The following is a 26280-nucleotide window of genomic DNA, read 5'->3' as shown; positions in this document are numbered from 1 at the left end:
GAGATGTGATCCAGTCCCTTCTCCTGGTGCATTCATCTTTATATTTTTGCTGTTAGACTTTAAAACGCAATGACTCCTTGTGCAAGATTTAAACCATCATCTCTTACTAAACACTCACCTTTGCAAACACTCACAGCTGCTGATCCTGGCGGCCTCGGGCCCTCGCTTCTTCTCTTTCCTCGACTTGGAAAAGCCAAAAGTGGTCAAAACACATTTGAACCACCAACCTCCAACTCCACTGCCGGACTTCCAGCACACTGAGCTCCTCCTCAGTGTGTTATATTAACGAGGCTTGACAACCGTGCTTCATTGAGTACATAATTTACTGACTCAACTTTCAGACAGGTAAAAAAAAACAAAAACATTTTTTTTTCAGACAGGTCCGATACACTTCCGTATATCGTCGTCATCAACTACGGGTACCTGCAAAGGCATAAAAATGTAATAAATTACGCATTGATGTTTCAGATTTCTTGTAACGCTGTTTACGTTTGATGAAGGTTGACACAAACAAATTGCATGTTTGCGACGTTCACAATTGGGCCTTGAACGTTTTCGTCGCGAAAGTCGAGCGACGCGACATCTGCACACATCCCACACAACATCACACTGCTGCCTGCCACGCTCGTTAGTGCAGCGGCAGCTTTCCAACCGCAGTACTCCAGCGATATTTGGATCACAGTGCCCCCTTTTGGTGCCTTCAAGCTACACCCACGTTTGAAAAAAAAAAAAAAAAAAAAAAAAATTTGCTAACCGATATGGGAACACTGACGTTTGCGCTCGCCAGTGCCAGACTGTGAAACTCCTGCAAATACAAATGCAAAAAAAAAAACAACACAACCCTTTCCCAACCCTTAAAAATGCGTCAGAAAAGGGGCTCAGAGTGAGCTGTTAGAATTACCGTTCAATAGTGTTAAACAGGCACATCTAAGCTCCTCCATCTGTGTTCCAATTCTTTTGCTCCTTTTTTCCCTTCTTCTCAGCAAGCCAAGCACAATGTTTGTCTGTCAGCCACAAACCGCAACTCACACTCACACTCACAAATACACACCATTCTCCACGCTCCCTCCTCCATCCACGGAGGCTGGTTGTGGCCTTTGGAAGTAGCGGGGTGGGATAAAAAGGACGGCGTACTTATCCAAATCGGTTTTATATTTCTCGGCCACTCCACTCGGTTTGGTGCCATCCGAGCCCTGCTTGTTTTCTGAGCGGGAGGATTAGACGCCTGCACTCTCCCACAAGGGCGCCAAGGCAAAAAAAAAAAAAAACAACCTAAAAAAAGAATGTAAGACGACGCAGGAACGTCTGCCTCCGGGGGCCTGTTTTGCGCTTCACCTCAAGAATACGGAGACAGTTCAGGCTCGGCCCCCGAAAATTCTTTCCTTGCGCCGCTCCAGCCGAGCTCCTTTTCCGTATTATGTGAAATGAGGACAATGTCTCACCTTTTCTTTCTTTTTTTTTTTTGCGAATGCACAAGGGAGCAGCCAGGAGAATAATAAGGAGCGGCCCTGCTTGTATGAATATTCAGCACGTTTAGGGCAGACGTGATTTCATGAACCTGCTGAAAATGACAGAATACATTAAGGTGTGTGTGTGTGTGTGGGGGGGGGGATGGCTTATCAAAGTGTGATCAGATGTAATGCATGCGCGCTGAATGAAATATGCATGACAAATTGGCTTTGGAGAACACAGAGCAGGCAGGTCCTCTGAACCTTTGCACAAAACCCTCATTGAAATTCCTTTCATTATGACTGCGAGAGACACAGACAGAGACGGAGGAGTGGAAAGATTTCAGATTACGGCTGTGAGAAGAAGCCTCGCGTCGGCGCAGGAGCGCGAGAGAAGCACGCAGACTCGCCAGTGGTGAGCATTTAGTGCGTTTTATTTACAAATGTTTGCCTCGCTTGCCGTTGAGCATGACAGATTCGCTCGCACCGAAGCGCGCAGACCCCAGACAAGTGCCAATCCAAGCAAGACGGTTATTTAAATACATTTTCGAGAGATTTCTTTGAATCTGAGACACACGTGAAGGCACAGAGATGTAGTAACATTGGTCAACAAGCGGTAAAACAAGCAAAGATGATCCTGCAAGGTTGATAGATAATCCCACCAAAAAGCTCATTGTAAATGGTTCCGCCGTGGGAATCTCACAGACACAGTTACCTTCAGACTAGTTTTCATGGCTAAAACGTGGAAAAAAAAGAAAAGCTCTGCTGCATGCAGGAACCCCCATAGCCCCCCTGTTTGTACAACTGCAATACTTGACATATGATGAACGCATAAAAGCACGCAACTGTTTTCCGAGCGTCCCCCTCTCACAATCACACATGGAACAACAATCCTGCCCTCCCAGAAAAACCTACATCTCATTAGAGTCATAAATGATAAGTATGTTCAATGCAAACGTCCAAGCTGTTTGAAACGGCCCCTTTGTCGGTGTTCAGGGGATGCTGTCGCCGCAGGTCTCCTCCTCAATCTGCTGCAGTGCGGCCGCATCACATGGTTGTTGGTTGGCCGGCTGAAATGGCAGAGAAATGTTTTTGTTTTTTGTTTTTTTTTGCATGAGAAAAATCAAAAACAGAACACAGCGCCGTGCTCGTCAGACCGAGAGATGGAGAAACTCACTCTTGAACTGCATGTAGCAGATGTTACAGAAGAGCTGTCGGCTTCGTATTCTGACTTCGGCGCCGGCTTCCGAGCCGCCGAGGTCGGACTTGCAGTCGAAACACTGAGGGGAGATTAAACAAATGTGAGCGTTCTTAAAAAGGAGCTGCCCAGACGGTTAGAGTTGATCAAAGTGTCCGAGCCCAGGGGTGAAAAGATAAAGGCTTGAGAGGACCACCCTTCATTTTCTTTTCATACAGAAAGATAAAAAAAAAGACACACAGAATGAGAGTCTATTAACAGGCTGTAGGCACGAATCACCGCCAGGATGCAGAGGGGGCCAAAAATTGGAGTCAAGAACAAAGATCAAGGTGGCTACAACCGACCAGAGGGGAAGGATTTCCAAGTTCACAAAGAAAGTAGTGCAGGGACTCGCAAGAGGGAATCAGCAACCTTGATTGGTGAGGTTAGCAATCAGAGGAGTGCGCAGTGATCAGACTCGAAAGAGCTCAGGCAAGGCGTGCTGATGACGTGCTCCGAAGAAGAGGAGGCGGAGGAGTCGGAGGAGGTGGGAGGTGGTGGAGGGCAGGGGGAGGGGGAGGGAGAGGGAGCCCCGCTCTCACCTTAAAACAGCTCAAATGATAACAGAGCCCGAGGGACTCGATGATCATGGCTGCTCCTTTTCCCAGCGGAGTGCCACAGTACGTACAGATTTTCTTGCCACTCACTGACCTGGATTACAGAACGCACAGCTGTCACCGCAGACTGGGGAAAAACACACGCCTGACCCAATTATGTAATACGGACGGAGGGTACTACACGTGTGGCCGTTTCTGATTATTTCATACACGTTCCTCGACAAAATAGAATTAAATAAAATTTTCCACTTCACCCTTAAAGGTCTTGTATTATACTCTTGTTCAGAGTATTACTGTATGTAGCAGCGTATTCAGCCCTCTGTTTGTGAACTGGCAGATGCTTCCTTTTAGCTTCCTGCTAAAGCTAGAGTTGGCCCTTCTACACACTTGCAAGGAGGCAAAAAGGCAGATACTTCCAAAACTTCATGTTTTAGTTCACACTCGATGATAAGTGGGTCAAGTGACAGAAGCAAAGGAAGGACTTAATCTGTGGGGTTCACTGACAAGCGAGAGACGTATTACTGTTAGAATATGTTGCTCAAGAATGTTACATGATTCGGAAAAATGCCTTGACATGCATAAAGATTAATACATGATAAAACATGTATGTAATCATTGAATATTCTGTTTTCCTTTAGTTTCCTTTCACATGAACCGCATGAAAAGCTCAGCCACTGTAATAAAGTCGTTTTGCACATTTATGGACAAAGAATGTCCCATAAAACAGAAACACGTTAGCATGGCAGTGAGCAACGAGTTGAAGCTAACAGCGGCGTAACGCTACCATGAACACATGGTCCGTTCTACCTGTTCCGCTGGTGCGGCGGCTCCGGGGAGTTGGTGGGTGACGGCGAGGAGGCCGAGGAGGATCTGGACTGCTGGGACCAGTTGGACGAGGGGGTTCCTGACCCGCCTCCCAGGGAGCTCATGGAGTAGGAGGAGGGTAGCGTGGTGGACTGGGGCCGCGGGGCCCTGGCGGCGCCTCCGTAGGCGGTGGAGTGGCCGGAGAGGGCCGAGTTCGGCCGGGGGTTGTGGGTGTAGGAGTTGTTGGTGCGGGGGGCCCACGACGAGCGCCACGAGGAGTCCAAGCCGTCCAGAGAGTCTCCTCTGCAGAGCCGAGCAGAACACTGGCACGTTAGCGGGATGGTGGAGGGATGTAGCGTGTCCCAAATACACCCACTTCATGTGTAGGTTATTACCCGAAATGAAAAATATACTACACAACTGCAGTTATTTGACCTCATTACCATTCTTTCAAGATCATGATTCGCTGGCCTGGAAGTGCCATTGAGACAGCGCCCCCAGATGATATATGTATAGGCTTCATATTGGTCGCCTGCCCAACATTGTTTGATTCCCTGCTCATTGGCTGATCTCCCTTCATTGTCCCTCCCCTTCTGATGTCTTTGGAGTTCTTGCCAGGCAAGAGGTGTTGATCATATGCCAGGCCAGCTGGGGGCGCTGTGCCAGTGCTTTTCTCCTTGTTACAAGTCAGTGAATGGTGAAAGTGAAGTTGAGACTGTTATTCCAAGGTGGACAATCTACAAAGCATTGCTTTAACATGCTCGACAAGGTGGAGGCTTCTAGAAACACCAGTTATAGGACAACAGGGCACTTGATGCCTTTGTGGCCCAGTTGTGGCCAACTTCAAGAAATTATATTAATAGTAAGTGAGTCATAAAATAGCTGTATTTCATCCATCTTTACAGTGTTTTAAGAGTCATTTCAATGAGGAGCTAAACACTGTGGAGCTTCGAATACTTTTTTTGTGCTAACTTTGCTTTTGTTTATTTTCAAATGACATTAAAGCTACATGATATGTTTTCCACACATCTCTCATAGGTATTTATAGGCCCCTGTCAAATTTTAGAAGCCATTATGGCCCATCAGTCCAAAGGTTTGCCCACCTCTGCTCTACATACTTAAAACTCACTGATAATACATTGCCAAGGGGAAAACAAACAAATTAATTTCTCTCCTTATCATCTGTCACCACTTCACTAGCAAACTTTACTGTCTTTTCGGTCGCAAAAAAACGGAAACCGTCGCACCTGCGCATGGGCGGAATTTCGACCTCCCTGGTGGTGGTGGCCGGGCGCTGACGGATCCAGCTGCTGTCCGTCAGCAGCGGCGTCTTCTTCTTCATCTCGTTGAGGATCTGCTGCCTCTCCGCCTCGGCCTGCGACGCGGGCTGCTGGCCCTTCTTGTCACCGCTGCTCCCTGCGCGTGCACACACCGAGAGAAGTGGGAGAGATAAGGCCAAGTTTGACTGATGGCTGAAATTGAAAGTTTCCGGGAAGCTGCGAGCAGTGGAGGAGAGGAGCGGTGTGCGTTTGGAGGGGAGCGTGAGATCGTGATAGTGGTCGGTTTCACTGCTCTGATTCAACAGCGGGGCTGATCTTCCGTTTTCGGGTGTTTTTTTCAGCTGATTTCTAATGTGGTTTTAATCAACTCGGTTGGATTGATCAGATGGGCTGCACTGGTGAAGATTAAGTGGCTGGTTTTTTTTTCTCGCGGTGGCCGAGGCCCACCTCTCTCCGGCTCTCTGCTTCTCATTGCACTGATGATGTTCCTCCGCTCTCTCTCCAGCTCGGCGCCGGCCATCGCATTTCGGGGCCAGTAATCGCGTGTGCTCCTCACCTGCTCCTGCAGCAGCCGCCGAGACAGGCTCCTGGACCGTGCGTACGCACCTACACGGGGGTTAAAGCCCACATACTGTACGTGTGCAACGGCAGCCGCTCGTCCGCTCGCGTTTGCCGCCGACTTACGGGAGCGAGGAAGGAAGGGAGGGAAAACGAAGTGAACAAACCTTGCCAGTGGGATCTTTCCTCCTCGTCAAGGTGGGGAGATGATTTGGATTTGGCCCTGTCAAAGAAAAGGGTGGAAAAGGTGAAAACTGAAGAACACTCAAACTTTAATTTACACAACCAGTCTAAAGTTTAGACACAACTTCTCGTGGAATTCTTTTTTTTTAATCTTTCCAACTTTTTGCACTGCAGACAGACACTGAAGACATCAAATATATTATTATGCAGCAAAGAAAAACACATTCAATAACTAAATATGTTTTTTATGAAAGGTGGCTATTTTAAAGAATTTAAATATAAAATATGTTATTTTACACCTTTATTGTTTCCTACATAATTCCATGTGTGTTCATACATAGTTTTGAAGCCTTCCGTGAGAAACTGCAATGTCAATAGTCATAATAATAATAATAATAATACATTAAATTCATAGGGTGTGTCCAAACCTTTGACTGGTAGTGTATTTATTTATCTTAAATTTTCTCATAAATGCTCTCACTCTCATATCGAACACGACTGCAACCTTGCGAGCAGCATTTAATTTGCACATTAATAGAACATCCTCCTCATTGTGGACGTCTGTGAATGCAGCAACGCAATGACGCATCAGAGTCACTGTGTGCCAGTTTCCTTTTGCAGAAAACACATAAATACACTTGAAATACGTGCGATGTGAGGCCGCGAGCCTTCCTTTCCGCACCGCAGCTCTGGGAACACGTCTCTAGCTCGCGGTGTCGCAGCGATGGATGACTAATTGCTCGTCTTTGTCTGCCATTGGTGTTGGTGTTTGGCAGGGTTCTATGTTTTTTACGAGACGCTGTCTTGGCAGTTTCCGTGCGATTAAGGCAAGAACAAAGTGTGCTGCCAGTGCGTCACTCCTCGCGGGACACACGTGACTGCACACAAAAGACGAACCTGGGTTTGAAAGCGCGGGCAGGCTCACGTCAATGCAACACTTGTAAAAAAAATCTCAGTGTTTGAAATCTACCAACAGTTTAGGGTTGTGCGTCACTTATTGTTACACGCCGCACCCTAATACGACAATAACTGTTACTATACTTATGTATATCCAAAGGAGGAGCTTTCATATATTAAAAGTAATATTTATTTTGTGTATATAGAAATTAATATTCATTAATTTGTTGCGTCAAGTGCTGCCGATAGATGCAGAATTAGTTGCAGTGTTTCAGCCAAACCGCTAAACTCATTATTTAAAGTTAGTAGAAGAAGTCTCACGGTGCGGCTGATATGTATGATGACACGAAAACGGATTAAACAGTTTTCCCATGTGAGGATGTGATGTTAGATGGCGCCAACAGCTCAGTACAGAGAGAAAGGTTTGCATTTGGACAAACTCCCATACTGACCTGTCGACAGAGGACAGCGACGAGACGCTGGTGAAGCGATGGTAGCCGTCCCCCCTTTAGTGAAGGGTGGAGTGATGGGAGGTTGCAAGGGGTGAGGTTGAAGGACAGGGGACGAGGATCAAGCACATGCACACATGTTAGTCTTGTTAATGCGCAGACAAATCAGGCAAAAAGAGAAAAGAGGAGGTGAAGCAGGCTGCACCGCAACATGTTAGCTGCACCGCGGCAGTGACCACACACTGAAATGGGCTGCTTGACATTTAAAGGTCCTGTGTTGTGTGAAACGTTCAGTCAAGGTCCAATCAAGCATTTAGCAGCAGTGTTGTTGGGATTACTCCATAGAAGTAATCCCACTACTGATTGCAGATTACTTCTTTTAAAAGTAACCTAATTACTTCTTTAACTACTTTGTTTCATAAGTAATCCATTCTTAATTACTAATTACTAAAGGCAGTTTAATTACAGCAGTTGATTTCTTAGTAATAGATTACTTGCCAAGCTGCAAACAGGGGGCTAAATATGCCGTTTAGAGGAGATCTTGTGCCAGTGTGTTTTCTTATGATAATTAATTCAAGGCTGCTACACAGGAAGCTAAAACTGAGCACCTGTGCAGGAGGTCATAAATAGAAAATATCCCAGAAAATATTCTGCTTCGATTGATTTTTTTTTTTGGGATAATTGAGTGTACAAAACAGCTGCTCTGGAGTGTGGGATGAAAAACAAAGCTATTAAAATGGGATAATAATTGTGTAATAAATGTAAATGAAATGTGTTGTTATAGTTATGTTGGGGAGACAACAGAGGAGGTGTGAACACTGACCACTGCTGCTGCTCCAAGCTTCTCTCCTCCTCCCTGCGCAGCCGCGCCGCCTCCTCCTGTTGCCTCCTCTCCTCCGCTGCCCTCTCCTCCTCCCTCCTCCTCTGCCATCTCAGCTCCTCTGCCTGCTTCCTCTTCCTCTCCTCCTCCTGCTTCGTCTTCCTCTCCTCCTCCACCTGCCTCTCCCTCCGCCTGCGATCCTCCTGCAGACGCTGCAGCTCCCGCTCCTCCTCTTCCCGCTTCCTCCTCTCCTCCTCCTCCTGCCTCTCCCTCCGCCTGCGCTCCTCCTGCAGACGCTGCAGCTCCCGCTCCTCCTCTTCCAGCTTCCTCCTCTCCTCTGCCTGCCTCTGGCGCTCCTGCTCCTCCCTGCGCTTTCTCTCCTCTAGCTCCCACAGAGGGGAGGAGGGCTGGCTGAGAGGGGAGAGAGGGGAGCTGGGGCTGGCGCTGTGGCTGTTCACCTCCAACCTCCAGGACTGGAACACAGAAAGAAGAACAGGAACGCATTACAGTTAATGTAATACAATATGATTAACCACCATGAGGAACTGGAAGTACGATGGGAAAACTCCACTCAATTTACAATAAACGATGAAAGTGGAACCTTTAATAACCTTAAATCTGCAATGACATTGTGTTGTACTGATTGAATATGTCAGGGGTGGGCAAACGTTTTCACTGGTGCGGCCACAATGGGTTCTAAAATGTGACAGAGGGGCCATAGCAGGAGCAGATGGATGGAGTGTTGTGGTGACCCACCTCATAGGAAGAAAAAATATATCATGGCATATGGAATAAAACTTGCTTTATTGTCAATTGAAAGCGAACAAAAGCGTAGTGGCAGGAAACAGCAATTCACCTGTAGATACTGTGATGGTCATAATATACCTAGAACAAGTTAGTTTTAAACAACTTAAAAAAAAGTTAAAATGTGACCCATTAGACGTCAACTTAAAGTCAGAGGATAAATGTTTAGGATGTTTTTACTGTTCTCTAATGTAAAAATGGGTCACATTGGAGCCTCAACATGATTTAAGGGTTAAATAATATGTTCCTTACACATTTTTCATCGTGAAATTTAGTTTCTCAGGAAAAATAGCTGCCTATCAATTAATCGTTAATTGATCGCTAAGGTCAATCAACTCACGATTAATGAATTGATGGATAATTTGCATCCCTAGTTGTTACCTCTTGTTGGTTTGGGCTCTTGGAGATGTCCTTCTGCGCATTCATCCACTCCTCCTGCAGTTTCTCCTGGTCACGCTTATATTTCTCCTGGACGGAAAAAAAACACACACAGATAAACCACTAAAGCAACACAAACACCCACATGCACAACCATCACTGTACAATACAGTGAGTTGAGAAAAGGGTTAAAGGACAAAATGTGCGAAGATACAAAAGACCACATGGATGATGTGGCTGTAATAGTCTCATAATTCCTCCCCGCACACCTACACAGCTTCCTGAACCAGCCTGAAGGTTGACAGAACCTTGCTCAGGGCTGGAAGTCTCCCTAACACATGGAGAAATCAGGCCGAGTATCCAGCAGGGACCAGGACCGGAGGAGTATCAGGCCTTCCCGACAGCATCAGCGCTCTGCTCGGACACCTTTTGATCTCTCAATCCAGAAATAGACCCTCACAATATTGTTTTGACAGGATTCCTGCTGCATTTAAGGCCGGCACACGGCTGAACGTGCTTCGCGACGGACACTCCGCAATATCGTTTGGCATCCCTGAGGAAAAGGGTGTTGATTTTGAGGACATCCCTGTCCATCATTTAAAGCTCTGGGGTTTGTCTAAGACTAGGAATGAGGCAAACCCCCTCAGAGTGGGTGTTGAGGATGAGTGGCGGTGCTTTACTATCACCACAGCTGAATAGTTGTTTTTCTTTTTATTTACTATTTTCGGGATTTATTTAAGCTTCATGATTATGACGCAAGATGCAGTTTTAGCTTTGCTGAACATAACAGTCTCGCTGGTGACGTTTTTGTCCTGAATTTCAATAAAAATACATTATGATCGAATGCATAAAAAATGCAGCTGAGGCAATTCTGCCTCCTATGATGGCAGAATTGACACACATTTATCTCATTGCATCATGCAAGTGCTTTTAGTTACCTCTAGGACGCGCTGCTGCTGCTTCTGCCATTTTTCCTGTCTTTTGCGTTCCTCCTCAGGGTCCCAGGACCAGCGGTTGGAAGACGCACTGATTGGCGGAACTGTTATCTGCAGGCGATGAAGAGGAGGGTTGAAACAGCGGCCAGGTAGTCGCCGACACACACGATGTTTACATGTCGTTTTACGATCATCTCCTCCCGCCGCATGCAATAAGCACTGATTGCATTACTCACGTCTGGCATGACGGCGTCTGATCCCCCTTGAAGAGTCGAGAGAAAAAAAAAAGATCACGCCGTTATTGTTTCTGGCAGGATCAAGAAAATCAAGGTTCTAAAAGGAACGCAACCCCGGGGCTTCGCATTTTAGCAACGTTGACAGCCTTATTAAACTTTCAACTTGTTTTTCTGAGCCAACTACAAATTTATGGTTGAGAATGACGCGTGAAACCACGAGAGCAATTGATGTATTCAACATGCCCCAGGCAACAAGATCAAATTTCACCCACGTTGACACATTGATTCTTTCAATTCGACAAAACCCAGTTGTTGACATTTAAATTGGACGCCAGCCCCAATAGGAAAATCAACAGTCTGAGGGCGAGAGCAAGCAGACACACATGGAAAAAACACAGCATGCATTGAACACATACAGCACGGAACATGTGGCACCAAAGGTGAATTTTCAGTTCTAGTGTCCACCGAGAAAATACAAGAAATTCATTCAGCCTTCGGCGCAGAAAAGGGAATAAGTGCAAACAGAAGCATTGCAAATGCAGCGAACACGTTTAATAATCTATGTATCTACCTGGAGGACTGTCGTAAGAAACTCCCATGCTGCTCGAATGAACAAAATAATGTTTTCTGTGTGCAAGGACTCGCAAACAAAGCTGAATGACTAGGAGCGCGCCGGCGCCAACTGGAGGGGAAGGGCCGGGGGGTCAGGGGGAGGTTAATAGTCGACACCAAGCAAGACTCCCAGAAGAAGAGGAAAAGGCCTCACACACAGCCTTGGGGAACCTCTAGTTCTGGCACTTCATTCCGAAATGACGACTTGTTGGACACGAGAGCGAAACATGCAGCTGATTTTCAGGACGCGGACAACACAGAAGCAGGGAACCCAGCCACCAGGAAGACAAGGTCGAGGAATCCCACGGTTTTTCTTTTTGTTACCTTTTTCAAAAAACTCGGATCTCCGTTTTAAGTTTTTCAAAGATATGGATTCTGAGTCTACATGAGAAAAGGAAACAAGGACACAGTGAGTGTTGACCGTACGCACCTGGAAACAGTGTGTGGCTTTTAGAGACGCGTGAAATTACATCTTTTTTTTTTACACCAAATTGTTACACAACACAGCAAATGGCACTAATATTATGCGCCACAATCCCAGCGAGTGCAACGGCTGTTTTGAATCAACACAGCAACAGCAATCCCCGGCTGCTGCGCCTCTGTGTGCCTTGTACAGAAATAGGTGTCACGATCAATTCTGCAACCTTTCTGCTTGTGTGCGCTTGCTCTTTACCTTGGTTCCTCATGGTTGGCGGCTCCTTGCGCCCGCCTCCGTTAACCCCGTTTGCGGCCACGTCCTGCGGGGAGGCACGGCACACTGAACACTCGCTCGAGAAGCGCTGGGCCAAGCGCCCGAGACAAAGGGCGATATTTAATCAAGACTCCAGTCCGCCGGAGTGATTCCGGGTCACTTACAATGAGCTGGTGGGTGGGTGTTGGCAGCGCTTCTTTGATGCTGCGGGAGGTGAAATCCAGGCTGGAGCTGACGGAGTTGGCGTCGGGAGAACCTAGAAGTATCGGATGATCCGTACTGGTCAGATTGATGGTCTTATGGCTTTTAAATGGCAGGGAAGGCTGGTCTCTGTCCCAGTCTGCGTGCAGACAATGCAATGGCAAAGACAGGGCGCATTTTGCACATAAACCCCAGTTGTTTTCTGTGTCTTCTGTACTTTGTTCTCTATTTGCTGAAAAAAAGAGCCCAACATCTGAAAAATATGTCTTTTTTCTTTTTAAAGACCACTACAAAGCGGGAGTAGGGGGGTTGAGAGGGGTTGCTGTTTTAGTGTTGTTACAGAGAGCAGCAGGGAGTGACAGAGAAACCACCTTCCCCAGCCATGCAGCCTATTAAAGCTTTCATAAAAAACCTACACAGTGTTGCTAACAGGCTCACCACCACCACCAGCAGCAGCTGCGCTGCGCTAAACTGTCTCCTCAATTGCTGTGTGTTAGTTCAAGTGGGCAACTCTGGGTGGGTTTATTATTTTTCTATGCAAGGTGACACTGACATAGCTGGAATGAGCGAGCCTGTTACATTGACACTGTAAAGCGAAACAAACAAACAAACCAACAAAAAAAACAACAGCACACTCGAGGGACCAGGAGCCTCTGCAGGAGCTATTCTGTTTGAGTTCTCTGCAGGGAAAACAATACTGCGAAAGATAAACAACCAGAATAAATGAGAGGCAGCGGAGAGAATGAGGAAACGGGGACGAGACACACAGGAGGGTTGAAAAAAACAAAACCAAACCAAAAAAACCTCAGGCTGAGGTCAGAAGAGGAAGAGCCTCCTTCACCAGGAGGAAAAAAAAGTTTCAGGTCCTCAGTCATCTGTCATGGCATCATCCGTTGGATGATTTCACAACAGTTTACACACCAGTTGAAAGTGTCAAACGTGTTTAGTAACCCGAGCAGTGACAGCAACACTGTCAGCCCGAGGAATGTTAAACCACCTCGAAGTTAAACACCAGAGCAGGCTCCCGATGACGACTCACTGTTCTGGCCGTGTTGGCGTACGTCCATGACCAGGCTGCCCTCCTGCAGAGCCTCCTCCATGCACGACTTCCAGTCTAAGTAGCTCATCTCTGCCACCTGGTGCCTGTTCACCGTCAGCACCTCGTCCCCGACATGAAGCTGGCACATCTCAGCCTGGCTGCCTGCGGCACGCGCAGATTTAAAAAGATAAGATAAGATAAGATAAATAAAAATAGATTTAAAAAGTGCGGCTTTGCTTTGTGAGCTTTCTCATTCATGTGATAATTCAATTTAATGTTCTGCGCAAACAGCTAAACAAGTCATAAGTCACAAGTTTGTTGTGCATGAAAAACAGCAACATTTTATCTTCTTTTGAAAGCAATTTGAATTCATGACTTCTCGACTTGCAGAAAGTCCTGGTTTATGCACAGTTTGGAGATATTCATATTCTCACGGAGTTTGAGCTCATCCAAGATTGAGCGCTTATGAAATCCTCGCAGAAGATCATAAACTGTGACTCTCATCACGTTTTCTTGTCTCGTGCATCTATTATTAACTCTGACCACCGTCTGTGCTTTGTCTTTTTTGCAACACTTTGCTTGGATGCATGTGCAGAGACACAGATGTGGTAGATGTTTGTATCACATCTCAAGTTAAACTACGAAAAATGTGATCCAGCGATGATGAAAACCTCAGTGGAAGGAGAGTGTGAGGCCCAAAAGATCTGACCCACATAGAGTTGCCCTACATAGTTTCTGAATCGCTGCAGACAAACCTTGATCTGGGGCTCGATCATGAAATAAAAATGGAGCTGGAGTGCTTGGGATCAATACTAAGTCAGTTGTGTCTGAACGGGAGGTGCAGTGCGGAGGGGAATTCATTGACTCATCCAGTGATCTCCAGCTCAAACGTTCTCTGTCAGTTACCTTTTTGGACAGAGGTGACGCGAGCGCCTGTGGAGTCCCAGGCCGCCTCGAAGCCAAAGTCCTTGCTGCTGTTAGGCTTCTGGTTCAGGCTGATGCGCATCTCGCAGTGGTTCTCCTGTGAACCAAACAGCAGCAACTTAACATGTGCAGTAGAGATGCAAAGAGAGAGAGAGAGAGAGAGAGAGAGAGAGAGAGGGAGAGAGAGGGAGAGAGAGAGAGAGAGAGCAGTTTGGCAAAGGGAAAGAAATTATTTATGGACTTGTTGCTTCTCTTCATTTATTTGCAGCACTGCCTTTGAACAACAACGTTCAATATCCATTTTTTTCTCTCTCGTTTTTTTGAGGTTTTGTTTAGTTAGTTTTGTGTCATGTCCGTGTCAAGTGTTTCATGTTTTTCGTTTGTGTGCTTCCTGATTTATTTCATTGTCAAGTTTAATGTTCAATGTGCCCTGTTTTGAGTTCATGTCAAGTGGTTCATGTCCTTTCACCTTCACTTGCTCTTTCATTTTTTTGTAGTCTTGGTCTTCTCTTGTTTTCCTTCCTGTCTTGCTTTTTTCTTTTTGCGATTATGTTTGATTATCACTGCATCTAGTTGTCAGCACCACGCCCTGATTGTCCTCACCAGTGTTGACTGTATGGACTGTGAAAGTCACTCATGTTTTGTCTTGGCGTGTACTTTGAAGAATATTATTTGAATTTTTTGTGATTGTTTGAGTTTACAGACATTTCAGTGTCCTTTCCAAGCCTGGTCAAGATTCAAGATTTAAATGTGAAAACAAGTGTCTCCTTATTGCACCACAGTCAAGATTTCTGCTTTTAAAGTCCCAACATTTACTTTGACATGACCATTACAAAAAGTTTAATATCTGTAATGTTTCTCTTGCCTGTTGGTGAACTAATCCGAGATATGAAAATCCCATCCTCCCATTACTTCTTTTGTCTGCCTCACTTTTTGAGAACCGCCCCTTCGTGATGTCACAAAGGGGATATACGAGTGGGAGAGGTATTAACACTGCCCTTTAAGGCTGCCTTCATTTTATTCCTTTTCAAAGCATATGGAAGGTCCAACAGAAGTTTGGACAGGATGCTAAAACTGAGCTTACCGACTGCTAAATAAATAAATTATACTAAAACATTAAAAGTGACTAATTATTTGAACCCCCTGTGCATGTTAGCTGATTTCACTACCTGACTGGTGGTACTTTTGACCGAGGAGACGGTCTGAGTGGTGGTGATGCTCCTCACTGAGGTGTCGGCCTTCTTCTCCGCCTTCTCTTCCTCGTCGCTGCTGCTCTGGCTGGAGCTCGACTGGGACTCGTCCTCGGAGGTCACAAACTGCTTGTAGCGGCTGGGCACCGTCGACCTCTTGGAGACGTCGGCTTTGCCGTTGATGCCCCTGCCGGTATCGTCCAACTGCCCGGGAGCAGTGAAGAGGTGAGTGTTCTGTCTTCAGCGTGAGAAACTCACAGTAAATTGAGTAAAATGGGCTGAGAAACTGAGCTGCGGAACTTCCAGGAGTTCAGTCCTGGAAGTCTTGATGAGATTAAACATAATTCTGTTTGCAGAGTCCACTGTGTCAGTAGCAAGTGTGAGGGTGGATTAAAAATAGCAGCTCGACTAGTCAAGCCTGCACGATAAAAGCAGCATAGTGCCTTGTAGAAGACAATAACGTAATAACTGGCCAATAACCTAATAAAAGTCCTGAGCCGATAACTTATTACGTTCTTGACCTGCTGACGTTATTGGCTAATAACAGAGCTTATGTTATTGGCTAATAACTGAGCCAATAACGTAATAATATGCTAACATCACTTGATTTAAGTTTTATTTATCGGACATAACTGTAATAAATTGCTCTCTTTCTCTGTCTGTCTGTATGACATGTAACTCGCGCTTGAATAGATTTTTTTTTTCGCTGTTAAGGATTTTTGATGAGATTTTTTTTGATTGCCAATGGTTATTTCAAGTTATCGGTTTAGGAATTTTATTACGTTATTGGCCAATTGCATTTTAAATAGGGCAAATTTATAACGCTATTGGCCAGTTAATACGTTATTGGCTTCAACATGCCTTCATACATGAAAGTAGCGATACGAGCGGAATCTGTACTAACAATGACTCCAACTCAAACACAAACCGTGGTCCAATCGAATTTATAGCCGACTGTACTCACAGTGGAGGCTCGGGGGATCGAGGCGACGTGGGACAACTGGGTCGTGACCCCGAAGGGCCTCGGGGTCACTACCGAGGATAGGCGCGAACCCTCGGCTTTCTGGAAGCTCCTGGGGAGGGAGGCGGAAACCCGAGAGGTGGCGGGAGGCTTGGCTTCCATCGAGCTGGGCTGCGGCTGGACCTCCTCCACGGCCTGTTTACGCGACAGCGGGTACCTCGCTTCCACCGGCTTCCGCGCAGGGCTGGAGGAGGAGGAGGAAGTGGTGGAGGAGGAGGTGATGACGGTGGTGCTCTCCTCTGTTCTGACTCTGGCCGTGCGCTCCGAGACGGGAGAGCGGGATCTGAGGGCGGGGCTGCGGCCGGCGGTGGACGTGGGATCGTCTGCAGCGTCCCGGGACTCTGGTATGATCGTCTTCTTGGTTTCGGAGGAAGTGTAAGGAGTGTCAATGGTGTAGCTCCTCTCGGGCAGGGCGCGGGTGCGCAGGGAGACGGCAGGTGCCTCGAACGCGTCGTCCTCGGTGTCCAGGTAAGACAGGGACGAGAGCCGACCTTTACTTTCCCTGCGGGTGTCGGGGACAAGGGCAGGGACGGCGTGAGCGTGGGAAGAGGTAGAGAGTGGACGGCGACGTGGAAAATTAAAGGGGAGCGGCTTAAAGGGGGAAAAAAAGATGAAAGACGCGAGTGACAGGAGGGTAAGCTGGGAGAGGGGGGGGCAGCCCGCGAGCAGATGATCTGGTTACACTCGTACAGTGACTGAAGGCGTAATTACAGGGAGGCTCCTCCTCCTGCACAGATAATCCCTTGCATTTAATGCCGCAAAAAAAAAGAGAAAGAAAAAGGGGAATAAACAAGTTGTCTATTATTACCTCAGAAAAGACTCCCCCTCCGATGGGTTAAAGAGGCGAAACGGAGGAAGAAAGTTAATGAGCAACGCAAAGTTAGCAAGTCAGTGTAGAAACAGAGAGAAGAGAGAAACTTTTTTGCGTTCTTCCCCCCCGTCGCTCACCTCTTCTCCTGCATCTCCTTGAAGGTTCTGGACCTCCTGCCGTCGCTGTACGTGATTTGCTCGATCTTCTCCCTCTCCTCCTTCTTCTTCACTATGTCCGAGTTGACGCTGCGGCGCCGGCTCTTCCACTTGCTCAGGTCCTGCAGCGGGAGCGAGAGCAAGCCCAGAGAGCCACATGCATCATTTTCTCCATGACGCTTTAGTTCACGTCCGCAATAGAACGACACTGGCTGCTGCTGTGCAGGACAAACTCAGGTGAGCAGGGGAGGAGGAGGAGGAGGAGGTGGAGGAGGAAGAGGAGGTGGAGAGTGAAAGGGGAGGAGGGAGGAGGGCTTCATGTGAGGGTGTTCTATTTGTGAGCTCCAGGCTCCTCCTGGCTCACCTCCCCTGTGTACTGGAGACTGTGTGACCTAAATGCTGCTTTGTGCAGTGCTGGAACTCCATTATTCTACCGTGCAGCAACCAAGCGCAGCTAGGTAACCTTTATTTTATTTTTTTTTGGGTCGCCATTAATTTTTCCCAGCAGTTAAACAGCAAGTTAATGGATCCCAAGCGTCGCAAAGTGGAACGCAGCTGCTCTCTGAACACTTTATTATTTTTTTTCCAGAAATAACTTGTGGCTCCACGTCAAAATGTTGATGCGCCGGGGCAGGGTTATTTTTACCCCTCCGCAGCACCAGCTGTCCAGATTACATCATGAAACCATTTAACAACAACCGTAGCAATGATATTGACAATATGTGATGTTGAAACGAGGTCGGTCCGTAGCCAGAGGGCGGCGCTGCGCCAACCGCTGCTCACCTCTGTGTCTGTCTTTTGATGGAAATAGCTCATCTTTTCACCCCCCGGCTACAGACGCCACCACAACACCTGCTCTCCTGCTCACATCCTCTGCTCAGCTCTTTGTTTTGACCCAAAAAGCGACCGTGTCATGGATATTTTCAGATTCTAGAGGAGCAACTCTAAAAAGGGGCCGTTTTAGCCCTCTGTTTACAGCGTTCGTTTCGTTTGTTTTGCTGTGTTGCTGAGAAATTAAAAACAAGGCGCTGGGGATGTTGTAACTAATCTGATAGAGCTCACAGTGCCGTTTGTGATGTCACAAAAGGATGATTGGCTGAGCTGTGTTTTAGTACTGAGTTTCAGAAAAGTGGACCAAGCAAAATAAATAAATGAAAGATGAATACAGATAGATACATTACCTGTCTAAAGTGTCTTTTCTTTCATTCTTATGACTACTGACATTGCGGTTTACAACTTTTATTACAAACAATGAAGGTGCAAAATGACTCAAACACGTTTTATGTTTAAATTCTTCAAAATAATTTCATAAAAATGAAAGTTATTTGTGTGTTTTTCTTTGCTGCATAATTACATACATCTTTCTCATACATTTTATCTCTTCAGTATCTATCTGCAGTGTAGAAAGTTGTTGCATGAGAAGGTGAGTCCAAACTTTTGACTGGTAGAGTACACTGTATACATATTTTAAAAAATGTTGACAAAGCGAACGTTACACAATATGGGACCTATAAAACAAACAAACAAACAAAAAGCAGGTGGGTGTTTATCATCGACTAACACTTACGTCTTGCCATTTATCATCGACCTCCTTCATGCTGTCGCGGTGCCTCTGCAACTCTTCGTAAGTCTGCTGCCGCCGAGCCTTGATTTCCACCTGGATGTCGTTGGTTGATTTGCTTCTGTGAAGGAAAAAAAAAAGAGTGGCAAAGTAAGATAAAAAATAGAGACCTTGGACTATCAGGAAGTGGAGACGGGAGTGTTTGGAATGCGTTTGGCTGGCATTTACCGCACAAAAAAGGTTACAGAAAAGGTTACAAAGAGGGGAGTCCAACAATAAATCCGCATGCATCCTGGAAGAAAACAACCGAAACGAAACATCATCTGTAAAACAGCAGCACGTTGGCAGAGACGCTCAGAACCTTTAACCTGAAAGTGACTGTTAGTTTGAAAACGACGGCGCGTTAAAACAGTGCGGCGAAGCCTGCTCGGGGTTAGTAAAACAATCACAACACAGCTTTACATCATGCAAAGGCTCATTGCCTGTTGAAAGCAAATGGACTTAAAAAAAAAAAAAAAAAAGCCCCACTGTTTGATTCAAACCTACCTGTAAATTCTACGTATTCTAAACATCTCACGCCGGCATCGCGCAGCCCAGCCCGGCGCTCAGTCATGACCCTCACTGCCACCGGCTGGGTGCATGAGCCAGCACTTTAGCTATTGAACTTGTCTATTCCACTTTGTTGCCATGTCAATAGAGCTTTGTCCCGCAGCAACCCCCCCGGCCCCCCCCCCCCCACCGCGGGCAACCTGGCCCCGTGCCATACAACACTCTATACCCTGCGTGTCATTTCAGCGGCGACAGGGTGAGAACAGGGCAGCGCAGAAGCAGGGGTTGGGGTGTGGGGAGGTGCGACTGTAAGAGGGGGCGGGGCTGGTTGAATGCAAACGTGCCACATTCCTGGCAGCCCGTATCAACTCACCCGTCGATACTCTCCGGGGCTTGCCGCTGTCTGGGAAACCAGAGAAAACAACAACAGTCACATTTTGCTGTAGATTTTTCCGGCCGTTTCAGTTTTCCGTCATTTGCAAAACCTCACTTTAACCTCTCTACTGTGTTCGATCGCGACAGGTGTGTGGTTCTGTGTGTTCTGTGATGTCACAAGGGGCTAGGCGGGTACCTCACTGGTACTAATAAAAACACCCACAGCCAGGTGTTGGCGCCTCCCTCTGAAACCGCCTCACCGCCACCTTGTTTTTCCTGTTCCGAACATGCAGAGGCTCTCACGAGTCATCGCTTCTAGTTGAAGAGACTGACAGAAGAAACAGTTTTTTTTGCAGATGGTTGTAAGCAGAGGGTTAAATCTGATGTTTTCTGAAGCGGTGAAGGTTTTTTTTTTTTTTGCAACGATTTATGACGCAGGGCTGTGCTGCTGCAGTCCTAGGCTAAAAATAAAGTTGTAAATTTGATGACGGCCTAGACTGTCTTCAGTTGTACCTTTGAACATGAATCTCACAGTGTTCACAGACCCCGTGTGTGTGTGTGTGTGTGTGTGTGTGTTTGAGCTCACGACACGGCCTCACCTTCCCCTTCTCTTCCCCTGACATTTGGCTGCGGAGGTGTGCAGACACTCTCCAAACAATGCCGCCTTTCTTGAGACTCTGACGCAACTGGAAACTGTGTTCCTGCGCACGGACACGAACTCAACCCATACGGTCTCCACCGGAGTCCAATGGCTATGTGCTTTGTACCAACCTGTGCTAAATTTATGTTCATGTGCGAGCGCAAAAAGCACACAGTCTCGCGTCCGGGTCACTGTGGGGCCCGTCGTTCTGACACAGCGGTGGGGAATTTCGACAGGCGTTAGCGTCGTCCTCGGCTAGGACGGATGATTTTCGGCGAGGTCCGAGATGTGTGTTTGACTATTGCTCAAGCTCAAGTGTTAGAGTTTTACACACTGGCGTGATGCCTCCTCTGCTGACAAGAAAAAAAATTCATCATTCCTCCTCGCGCGCGTGTTGTGTAAAGGTCAACCAGCGGCTTATGGAAAGCATTCCATTAACAAGATAATAGCGTCTTTTTAAAAGGGTTTTTATTCAGCTTAGAAAGTTGAAGTGTCATTCACAGACAGGTGATGTGCCAAACATTTCGGAGGATATGTTTGTATAGTGGTGGAGCTTTCGTCCAGAGAGGCACACACTCCAGCAGCAGCAGGTTCAATGTACAGTCTGGCCATTCACTCAGCATTCATGTCAAGTCATCTCGCCACCATGCAGAAAACTGTAAGTCAGAGCCTTGTAGGCCTTTGATTACAGGTTGTTTTTTTTATGTAACAGGGAAAATATTCTTTAATTTCAAAGCAACAGCCAGCCAACAAGAAGACGCTCCGGCTCCTTCAGCGGAAGTCGCGAGCTTTCTTGCGTAACAGCGACCCTTCAGACCAACCAATATTTAGCTGCAGCACCAAGCAGACCATGAAACACCTCCAGATCAAAAAAATAATCGACTTTTTGCACAGTCCCACGGCCCCCCCACATCCCCGCCCACAAAATCATTAGACAACACAGCATTGGGGAGAAAAATAAAAGGTCAGAGAGTTGAGCGGAAACGAGCTGCTTTCACAACTTGAGCGCCGCCAGTCTCTCCACCAGCAGCTTCTTTTTGTATCTCAGTTGGCTGGCCTCCCGGATGGCCTGCCACCTCTGCAGGTCGCCTTCGCTGCAGGACGAAGGCACCGAGGGCGCGGCGCGGTCGGCCGACGCCGGCGCACCCGCGAGCTTCCGCACGAGCATGTCGTCCTTTTTGGAGCGCTCCTCCAGCTCGACGACGCCGTCGTTGGGATCGGCTCCTGCCTCGGCGGCGGCCAGAGGGCTCGGGGGGCACAGCAGCCGGGCCTGGAGCTCCGGCGGCAGCTCCCAGGGCTCCGGGATGGGCATGGGGGCGTAGTTGTCGGGCGCCCCCGAGAGAGGCCGCTGCTGCCGCGCCTGCTGGATTTTCTCCCTGCGGTAAACCACGTCGTCCTTCTCAATGTCGGGGTAGTCGTCGTCCTCGGTGACGCGCTGCGTGACAATGTTGAGCTGCGGCTCGGATGTGTAGATTCGGCGCCTGGCGAGCGGCGGGTTCTTGACGGCGGCCAAGTCCGCGTTGGACTGAAAGGCCTGCGTGCGCCGGGCGAACATGTCGTCGTTCTCCAAGTCGGGCAAAATGCTCTCGTAGTCGAAAACGTCGGGAGGCTCGCGGGGGTCTCGGCGCCCGTACAGGGGCCACTTCTCGCATTTGACCAGTTTGGGACCGGACGTGGGGTCCACTGGGGCAAAGACCAGTGGGGGGGTCTCTAAGATAGGGGGCTGTATCTTGGGGAGCAGTGGGAGGGGGGAGTGTGCTTGGGTGTGAGGACTGCAGGGTGGGGCAAAAGGAGAGAGAAGGACAGAGAGGTGATGAGTTCATGCACGTGAACTGGGATCAATCAGCAAGAAAAAAGGAGGAGAATCGTCAAGCGTCCGGAGCTCTTAAAGTAGCAAAGGTCTAATATGTGTTAAATCAGTATTTACATGGCACTACTGTAAATTTAAATTTAGCACAATGCTGTTAAACAGACAGTTGTGTAAAACTGGAGGGCTTCAGGAAGAATTTAAGGAAAAACCTCCGGCAGTCTCGTAGTTTTCGCCTTTTGCGTTTTTGGGTTAGTACAATGAGAAAGCAGCTCGTCAGAAGTGCAGAGGCGCCCCCCAGCAGAACTGAAAATCGTGTCTCGAGCACAGAACGATCCGGGGTGAAGTTAAAACACCCCTTCATTGTGACAATCGTGCAGCTGTATCGACCTTTTCCCCACGTAAAGGGTGGCGTGAGCCGCGGCCTCGCGTGCGCGAGAGGGAGAAGGAGAAGGAGAAGGAGAGGGGCCCGACGAGAGCCAGGGACTGACGTCGTAGTCCGAGTCGTCTGACGAGGAGCCCGGCCTCCTGTATCTACAGCCCAGGACAGCAGCGTGGATTAGGGGAGGAAGAGGGAAAAGGAAAAAAGGGAAGGACGGAAGCACAGAGAGGGTGTGAGGGAGGGAAAGATGGGAAAGAAAGTGAGCAGGAATGGATTTAGACATCTAGAGCCCTTTAAATGTCACACACTGGGCCTTTAACAGAGGAAATGCAGGAAAAGTATTGAGGGAAAGTGAAGATCCAGTGGATTAGTCGTTGCTAAGAGGTCGCTAACAGTGGCTATTAGATGCTAGCAGCTCCGCCTGTGCAGGACACACCTGAATCCTTGCATCTTCTTGTACCAGGGTCTCCTCTGAGAGCCCAGTTTGATCTTCTGGAAGAGAAAGTCCTCCTCAGGGGTCCAGACCTTGGGCAAGAACTTGTTGTGGGACTCGCTGGCGGCGGCCGGCTGGGATCTAACGCCCATCTTGCGGGCATAGAGGTCGTCGTGGACGGGGTCTGCGTAGCCCTCGTCGTCCTCGTCGTCCTCCTCGGAATCATCGTACAGTTCCTTAAACAGGCTGTCGCGGGACACGCACCGCCCGTGGTCCACCGTCACCGAGCCGCGTTTGGCGGCCTCGGCCAGCCCGCTGTTGATGCTGCTGCTGCTGCTGCTGCTGCTCAGGAGACACACGTCAAAAGTGTTTGACGGTTTTTCGTTTCTGTTTCTGTTTTTGTTTTTCCTTGCAGAACAGCACGGCAGCCACTCCAAAAAAACCAAACAAATTGGGGAGCAAACTCCACAAGCACGACAAACCTCGGGAGGGGGATGCAGGGGATTAGCAAACCAACGCAAGCTCCAAAAACCAAAAAAAAAAAGGGAGTCGAGAGGTGATTCGGTGTGTCAAGCCAAATCAAAACGCACCCGGCCGCCGCGGCTTAAGGGGAAAATCTCAAAAACAACTCCAAAAAACCAACACAACTCGAAGACTTGTTAGAAAACAGCACCCAAAGCCAAAAGCTGTCGCTCACGGTGACAGTAAACCAGGCAAACTGAAGGGCAAGAGAAGCATTCAGGTTTGCTCTCATCCAGACAGGCACCGGGGGAGAAAAAAACAACAAAACAAAAGTCACACCGGTCGCTTCGTTGGTTCTCTGACCTGAGGACGGTCACGCTCTGCGGGGAGGGAACACTGGCAACCATATTGACCTTAGACCAGGAGCCACACCTGGCCCTGGACAGGCCGCCCAGCGCCAGCGGGCTGTGGGGCACGGCAAAGTTAGTGGGGGTGGTCGGGGTGGGGCTGTGGAAGCGTCTGCTGGCCAGGTCGTCCAGGACCAGGTCGGGGTCTGGCCGGTCGGCGTCCGAGTCGCTGCCGCTCTCAGAGTCATAATCCCACAGCTGACGGGCCTCGGGCAGGGGACTCTGGGAAAGCTGAGTGTCGCCGTCGCGCTCGGGCGACGGCGCGGCTTCACTGTGGACGCCGCGGCAAAGCAAGAATGATAATAGTGATGATTTAAAAGAAACCAGGACAGCCAACCCTGAACCGTCATTGACGGGCAGAACAACAGTGATGGAAGAGGATCACTTAGAACCTTCTCGTTTTGTCAGGCGGACGTGTGTGTGTGTGTGTGTGTAAGTTCGGACGGCATTCATCAGCAGCAATGGAACCGGAAGACTACCTGGTCAGCATGCCCTCATCCTCCTGCTGCGAGGCGTTGGCCCAGCTGCGCCGGCTGTCCTCGTTGCGCTCGGCCCGCTTCTTCCGCAGCGGCGCCGGCACGTAGGCCAACTGCTGCTTGTCTTTGGTGGGCAGGAACTGGTTGAACGGCGCGGTGCCCTTGGGCGTGATGGAGACCGAGCGGCGGTAGGCGGCGCCATCGCCGTGGTTGGCCATCCTGGAGGCGGAGTCTGCGTCGGTGTCACTGCAACAACCTGGCGGGTAGACAGTGAGAGAAGGGACAAGGGAAGTAGGTTGCGGTGAGCGTCATGTGTGTTTTGGAGAGGAGTGGTGAGGATAGGATAGGAGAGCAGAGGAGAGGAGAGGAGAGGAGAGGATAGGAGAGGAGAGGAGAAGAGAGGAGAGGAGGCCTCCTGGTTTACAAGCTGGTGATGAAGGCCTCCTTGGAATGTCTCACTACGCTCTCTCATAAACGACCCTGAGCTTCCCTCTCCGTCAGAACCCCGCTCTGATATCCTGACACCGCGGCCGAAAACCCCCCCAAAAAAACAACAAAACATCCTGACGTTTGATCTACGTTCCATTTCAGAGCTTGCCACTAGATGGCAACAGGCATTTGTTCTCGTGGGCAGCAGCACCTTGGCTCTGAAACAACATCTTCCCCCCTGTTCTGAAATATTTGAGGTTTCTGGACTGAAGATGTTGGTTTTGTGAATATTCATGCAAAATATGCAGCGCTGGGGAACGTCCCAAAAAAAAAAAAGAAAAAAGAATCATACAAGTCAAACACAACACTCTGGGGCTTCTCAAATCCACTCAAGTCTGCACAGAAAATGCAAAAACTGAATAAAAGGCTGCCGGGCTTTGTTTAAATTTATGTGGGTTTTTCATAATTTACTAAGTGTAGTTTTTTTCTACACAGTTTGGCTTTTCAATAACATACAAACATAGTTTCAGCTCTATAAAAAAAATTGCTTTTGGACGACTTCTTCTTTCATGGCTCTCTCAGGAAACCACTTTTTTTGCTTACAGCTTTACTTGTATCTCAACATACATATATTTGACTTTTTATCTATAAGCAAGAGCAGTTAAAAGGCAAAAAGACGCAAAAATGGTGCTAGCTTTTGCTGTATGAGCAGCATCTGGATGGTAGCAAGGATTAGAGGCATTGTGTTTCATAAACGTATATTTGAAGAGAAAAAAATCATTGGAAGTGGCTCAACTTCACTGTCAGTCCACACACAAGCCATATCTGCTTATCTTAAGACTTCTAATTGGCCACAGTGCCACCTCTTGGTTGGGAGTGCACTTGTCTTGCCTGAATATTTGGTTGTGAGTGGATTTAAAAAAAAAAACGTCAGGGTGCACAAGGCTTTTTTTGGAGTTGAAAACATGATTTCTAATCGAAAACATCACCATGGAAGTGTGGACAAGGCCTCAGAGGCTCTGTCAGGCGAATCAGCTGTGAGGAACATCTTCCTACCGTCGCCGCTGCCTTTGAGAGTGACGTCAGACGAAGTGCTCAGCGGCTGAGAGCCCAAAGAGTCCAAGCTGTCCAGGGAGTCGTCCCTCTTGTGTCCGCACCCTCCCTCCTCTGTCTGATGGTTGGGCTCCTCTCGCTCGGAGTACCAGCTGTCGCCGAAACCGCTGTCCCTGCCGGCTTTCGGACTGGATGTTTCGTGCAGGGCCTGCGTTTCGTGGAAAAAACAAAACCAAAAAAAAAATGGGCAAACAATGTCAATTATAACATTTATCTCCAGATCTCCCAGGTAGCGCGTGAGGCCCTGTAGTCAGTTACTGTAAACATACACTATTATATCTTTGAGGGACGCGGCGGGCGGCTATTTCAAGGGGTACTTCACCAAAAAACTGAAATTTACTCCGTTTACTGCTCACTGCTGAGCCGACGGTGACAGCTCCTAATCCGTACAACCATCATGGAATGTCGCGGCAAGA

General features: G+C 48.1%; 2 protein-coding genes across 11 annotated transcripts in view; both read right to left on the bottom strand.

The window, feature by feature from the left end:
• Window positions 1–1864: 1864 nt before the first annotated feature.
• The window catches only part of lmo7a (LIM domain 7a), a 49026-nt gene continuing 24610 nt past the window's right edge, over window positions 1865–26280 (bottom strand). For 2 of the 10 annotated variants that reach the window (XM_076031144.1, XM_076031154.1), the window contains 25 exons: window positions 25808–26012; window positions 24326–24578; window positions 23803–24117; window positions 19714–19743; window positions 18798–18912; window positions 17213–17352; window positions 16208–16766; window positions 15223–15447; window positions 14036–14150; window positions 13130–13291; window positions 12054–12229; window positions 11872–11935; window positions 11523–11579; window positions 10587–10612; window positions 10354–10461; window positions 9419–9505; window positions 8237–8706; window positions 7417–7470; window positions 6052–6107; window positions 5774–5932; window positions 5294–5462; window positions 4050–4349; window positions 3228–3336; window positions 2626–2728; window positions 1865–2518 (listed from right to left, as the gene is read on the bottom strand). In XM_076031144.1, the coding sequence (XP_075887259.1) occupies window positions 2496–2518; window positions 2626–2728; window positions 3228–3336; window positions 4050–4349; window positions 5294–5462; window positions 5774–5932; window positions 6052–6107; window positions 7417–7470; window positions 8237–8706; window positions 9419–9505; window positions 10354–10461; window positions 10587–10612; window positions 11523–11579; window positions 11872–11935; window positions 12054–12229; window positions 13130–13291; window positions 14036–14150; window positions 15223–15447; window positions 16208–16766; window positions 17213–17352; window positions 18798–18912; window positions 19714–19743; window positions 23803–24117; window positions 24326–24578; window positions 25808–26012 (4080 nt within the window). In that variant the 3' untranslated portion in view covers window positions 1865–2495. The remainder of the gene's footprint in view (window positions 2519–2625; window positions 2729–3227; window positions 3337–4049; window positions 4350–5293; window positions 5463–5773; window positions 5933–6051; window positions 6108–7416; window positions 7471–8236; window positions 8707–9418; window positions 9506–10353; window positions 10462–10586; window positions 10613–11522; window positions 11580–11871; window positions 11936–12053; window positions 12230–13129; window positions 13292–14035; window positions 14151–15222; window positions 15448–16207; window positions 16767–17212; window positions 17353–18797; window positions 18913–19713; window positions 19744–23802; window positions 24118–24325; window positions 24579–25807; window positions 26013–26280) is intronic. The other 8 variants (XM_076031148.1, XM_076031146.1, XM_076031150.1 and 5 more) reach the window with 8 other exon arrangements.
• On the bottom strand, window positions 20807–23546 carry LOC142891544 (LIM domain only protein 7-like; the record flags this gene model as incomplete). The annotated part of the gene is made up of 3 exons (XM_076031185.1): window positions 20807–22127; window positions 22553–22696; window positions 22981–23546. Coding segments are annotated over 3 exons (1488 nt in total), but the record flags the coding sequence as incomplete, so codon positions are not given.

Source organism: Nelusetta ayraudi, unplaced genomic scaffold, assembly GCF_046127955.1.
Source record: "Nelusetta ayraudi isolate G7.1 ecotype Tasmania unplaced genomic scaffold, CSIRO-AGI_Nayr_v1 ptg000031l, whole genome shotgun sequence".
Taxonomy (NCBI): Eukaryota; Metazoa; Chordata; class Actinopteri; order Tetraodontiformes; family Monacanthidae; genus Nelusetta; species Nelusetta ayraudi.
Note: the sequence above shows the minus strand (reverse complement) of the source record. Positions and strands in the feature narration are given on the sequence as shown.